Here is a 5,000-nt window from a genome sequence, read left to right as displayed (position 1 = left end):
TTCCTCGAAGGTCTGAGGGAAGACGCGGGGTAGACCGTGCCTTCCCTTCGTCTCTCCCGCAGACCTTCGTTCCAAAAATGCTAGTGACTATAGATACGCACCGTCCTTCCCTTCGATCTTCGTCGCTAGACCTTCGTGACGCTTGGTACGGGCCAGCGTGTTTCCGCCTCTTTCCTGTCCCTTCCCTTCCTCTCTCATTCTCTCTCCTCTCCTTCTCTTTCATTCCCTTCTCTTTTCCTTTCTCATCCCTTCCGTTCCCTTTCCTTCCCACTTCCATTTTTCTCCTTCCCTTCCCTTCCCTTCCTCTCCCTTCTCGTCCCTTCCCTTCCCTTCTCTTCTCGTCCCTTCCCTTCCCTTCCGTTCCGTTCCTTTCCCTTCCCTTCCCTTCCCTTCCATTACCTTCCCTTCCCTTCCATTACCTTCCCTTCCCTTCCCTTCCATTACCTTCCCTTCCCTTCCTTTCTCGTCCCTTTCCTTCCCTTCCGTTCCCTTCCCTTCCCTCCCCTTCCCTTCCCTTCCTTTCCCTTCCATACAACCCTCCCTCTACTCTCCCATCTTTCTCTCTCACCACACACACACACACACACACACACCTGTAGCTGGAGTTGAGGTTCTCAGGTAGCCTCAAGCGGTGATCCTTCCACGACTGGGCAAAGAAAATATCCGCCACGTAGGTCTGTTGAGGAGATGCGAGGCTTGGTTAGGTTAGGTTAGGTTAGGTTAGGTTAGGCAAGGTTAGGTTAGGTTAGGTTAGGTTAGGTAAGGTTAGGTTAGGGAAGGTTATGTTAGGTTAGGTAAGGTTAGGTTAGGTTAGGTAAGGTAAGGTTAGGTTAGGATAGGTTAGGTAAGGTTAGGTTAGGGAAGGTTATGTTAGGTTAGGTAAGGTTAGGTTAGGTTCTTCCTCCTCCTCCTCCTCCTCCTCCTCCTGAATCGCACTAGAACTGAACCGTTGGGGAAAGTTAGGTAAGGTTACTATTGGGCGTGTTGGTGTTATCATTATAGAAAGATTTCCCCAATAGCGTCTTGTTAATGAAAACGTTATTGGCGTGACTTTGAAATACATGCGTAGAGGCCTAAGTGGTGCCTAATTGGACTTTCACCTGTTAAAACCCTCCTATCAATACCTGTTTTCAGCTGAAGCAGAATTAATGAGGTCTACTACTACTACTACTACTACTACTACTACTACTACTACTACTACTACTACTACTACTACTACTACTACTACTACTACTACTACTACTACTACTACTACTACTACTACTATTACTATCATTCTCATCGTCATTATGTCTTTCTCTTCTTTCCTTCTTCCCCTCCTCCTCCTCCTCCTCCTCTTCCTCCTCCTCCATTCCTTTCTTTACCAAACTTTCATTCATCATCCAAAGCATAACAATAACAATAACAACAATAATAACAATGGAAATAATACGGAGGCAATTACTGTTCCCATTTTCTTTAACACAAAAATTCAGGAGTCAATTGTCTCGTTTTCTATAATGGAAGCGGATTTCAAGGGGGACCCAAGTATATTTATATCCTCGTTGGTTATTAACTCGCTGGCTTTGTTTAGAGGAGGAGGAGGAAGAGGAGGAGGAGGAAGAGGAGGAGGAGGAGGAGGAGGAGGAGGAGGAGGACAAAAACAGGAGGATGAATGAGAAGATACATAAAAATAAAAAAAAAATAAAAAAATAAATAAAGACGAAGAGAGAATGGGGAGGAGGAGGAGGAAGAGGAGGAGGAGGAGGAAGAGGAGGAGGAGGAATAAAAACCGAACGAATAAGAAGAAATAAAAAAGGAAAAGAAGAAAAAGCGATAAATTTAAAAAAAGCGAGTTAGTGAAGAGGAGGAGGAGGAGGAGGAGGAAGAGGAGGAGGAGGAGGAGGAGGAGGAGGAGGAGGAGGAGGAGGAGGAGGAGGAGGAGGAGGAGGAGGAGGAGGAGGAGGAGGAGGAGGAGGAGGAGGAGGAGGAGGAGGAGGAGGAGGAGGAGGAGGAGGAGGAAGAGGAGGAGGAGGAGGAAGAGGAGGAGGAGGAGGAGGAGGAGGAGATATTACATAAACTCTGATGAAATATGAGAAGAGAGAGAGAGAGAGAGAGAGAGAGAGAGAGAGAGAACTTGAAGTGAAACAGAATCTTCTTTGTCCCTTTAAATCCTGTCGAGAGGTCAAAGGAAGAGGAGGAGAAGGAGGAGGAGGAGGAGGAGGAGGAGGAGGAAATGATGATGGAGAAAGTAGAAGAAGAAGATTAATAAGAAAGAGAAGAACAATTTAAAGAAAGAAGAAGAAGAAGAAGAAGAAGAAGAAGAAGAAGAAGAAGAAAAACGAAGAAGTAAAAAAAAGAAGAAAAGAAAGAAAGAAAAGAAAACGGGAATAAAAAAGAGGAAGAAGAAGAAGAGAAGAAAGAAATGGAAACAAAAGAAGAAGAAGAAGAAGAAGAAGAAGAAGAAGAAGAAGAAGAAGAAGAAGAAAGAAGAGGATGAATGAGGAAATAAAACAAGCGATAATATACGTAAAAAATAACAGCAATAATAATAACAATAATAATAATAATAATAATAATAATAATAATAATAATAATAATAATAATAATAATAATAATAATAATAACAGTAACGACAAGACTTATTATCATCGTCTTAATTAATCTTGGGATGTTGAAATGAAAAGAAAACAATTAACACACACACACACACACACACACACACACACACACACACTCAAACTTCTTTTCATTGTTAAGACGTTATTGTATTTTTGAATTGCGTATAAATATATGTGTATACTCTCTCTCTCTCTCTCTCTCTCTCTCTCTCTCTCTCTCTCTCTCTCTCTCTCTCTCTCTCTCTCTCTCTCTCTCTCTCTCTCTCTCTCTCTCTCTCTCTCTCTCTCTCTCTCTCTCTCTCTCTCTCTTTTCCAGCTCCAGATTCCCCCCACCACCACCTGTCATCCTCGTCCATGTAGCTATCCAGTCTACTCTTAAAACAAGCTATCGTCCCTGCACTAACTATGTGATTGCTGAGTCTATTCCATTCCCCCACCACCCTATCACTAAACCAATGCTTGCCTATTTCCCTCCTAAATCTATACTTTTCTAATTTAAATCCATTACTGCGTGTTCTATCCTGCTGGCTAATTCTCAGTACTTTACTTATATCGCCTTTGTTGTAACCCTTGACCCATTTGAATACTTCTATCAGGTCTCCCCGCACTCTTCGTCTCTCTAGTGAATGTAAGTTTAGATGTTTCAGCCTATTTTGATATGGGAGGTTCCTCAGCCCCTGAATCATCTTGGTCATCCTCCACTGAACTGATTCTAGCAAGTTGATGTCCATTCTGTAGTGTGGGCACCAAAATTGGACAGCATAATCTAAGTGTGGCCTAACTAACGCTAAATAGAGTCTGAAGATGACCTTACCTAATCATCACCTAACTAAACCTAACCTAACCAAACCATAACCTAACTTAACCTAACCTAACCAAACCATAATCTAACCCAACCGAACCTAACCTAACCATAACCTAACCTAACCTAACCAAACCTAACCATAATCTAACCTAACCAAACCATAATCTAACCCAACCGAACCTAACCTAACCATAACCTAACTTAACCTAACCAAACCTAACCATAATCTAACCTAACCAAACCATAATCTAACCCAACCGAACCTAACCATAACCTAACCTAACCTAACCATAACCTAACCTAACCTAACCTAACCATAACCTAACCATAACCTAACCTAACCTAACCTAACCTAACCTAACCTAACCTAACCATAACCTAACCTAACCTAACCTAACCTAACCATAACCTAACCTAACCTAACCATAACCTAACCTAACCTAACCATAACCTAACCTAACCTAACCATAACCTAACCTAACCTTTTTCATCTCAGTTTCTAATCAATTACCTTCCCTTGAGCGAATTTCGTAAGACTCCGATCAATTCTAAATAATTCTGACTGGACTGAAATCTCGGCGGAAACAGATATTGATAAATCTTGGGGGGCCTTCACCACAATATTGAACAATGCCATAAGCATATGCGTACCCTATCGTAACAGACGTTCAGCTTCTAAGAAGAAACCCAAATGGTGGAATAACGAAATTCAAAATAGCCTATCTCTTAAAAAACGCGTATACAGTAGGTACATATCATCTCAGAGTGAGGCTGACAAACTAGAGTTGGACAGAATTCGCCGCGAAACCAAGAAATTAATAAAACGAAGCAAGAAAAATCTTGAAGAATATATAGCGGAAACAAGTAAATCTAATCCTAAAGAATTTTTCAGCTATGTAAATAATAAAAAGTCACTCACTTGTGGTATCGGACCTCTTGCTAATGAAAATGGTAACCACACGAACGATGAAAATGAAATGGCTACAATCCTAAATAACTTTTTCGCATCCGTATTTACCGACGAAGATTGTTTATCACCTCAACCGCCGGAGGTTAGAAGGACCGAAAAGATGTTAAGTGGCGTGCTCATCGTAGAAAGTGACATTTTACGCACAATTGAAAAGATTAAAGTAAGCAAAGCTCCTGGTCCAGACAAAATTACCCCTAGAATTTGTAAACTGCTCTCCATCATATTCAGTAAATCTTTAACAGATGGAAAAGTTCCGTCCGATTGGAAACTTGCAAATGTCACTCCAATTGTCAAAAAGGGGGACAAGTCTCATCCAGGAAACTATCGACCAATTAGCCTGACATCTATTGTTTGTAAGTTAATGGAGACTATCATTCGCGACAATATGGTGAAATTCTTCGAAGAAAATAATATAATAAATAATTCGCAACATGGCTTCCGTAGTAAACGTTCGTGTTTGACTAACTTACTTGATTTTTTCACTATATTTTTGAGGTGTTCGATGAAAGCAGATCAGTAGATATCATATATCTGGATTTTCAAAAGGCATTTGATAAGGTCCCCCACCAACGATTGCTCAGCAAACTACTGGCGCACGGTATCTCGGGTAACATTCACAATTGGC

The 5,000-nt window shown here is 41.3% G+C and overlaps 1 protein-coding gene and 1 long non-coding RNA gene across 2 annotated transcripts in view; one reads left to right on the top strand and one right to left on the bottom strand.

The window, feature by feature from the left end:
• Positions 1 to 5,000, bottom strand: part of LOC126992373 (glycine receptor subunit alpha-4-like) — a 41,354-nt gene that overhangs the window by 13,625 nt on the left and 22,729 nt on the right. The window contains exon 4 of the mRNA XM_050851088.1: positions 594 to 676. Coding sequence (XP_050707045.1) covers positions 594 to 676 — 83 coding nt within the window. The remainder of the gene's footprint in view (positions 1 to 593; positions 677 to 5,000) is intronic.
• The window catches only part of LOC126992386 (uncharacterized), a 37,432-nt gene that overhangs the window by 18,253 nt on the left and 14,179 nt on the right, over positions 1 to 5,000 (top strand). The gene's annotated exons all lie outside the window — the stretch shown is intronic.

This window comes from Eriocheir sinensis, unplaced genomic scaffold, assembly GCF_024679095.1.
Source record: "Eriocheir sinensis breed Jianghai 21 unplaced genomic scaffold, ASM2467909v1 Scaffold453, whole genome shotgun sequence".
Classification (NCBI taxonomy): domain Eukaryota; kingdom Metazoa; phylum Arthropoda; class Malacostraca; order Decapoda; family Varunidae; genus Eriocheir; species Eriocheir sinensis.
Note: the sequence above shows the minus strand (reverse complement) of the source record. Positions and strands in the feature narration are given on the sequence as shown.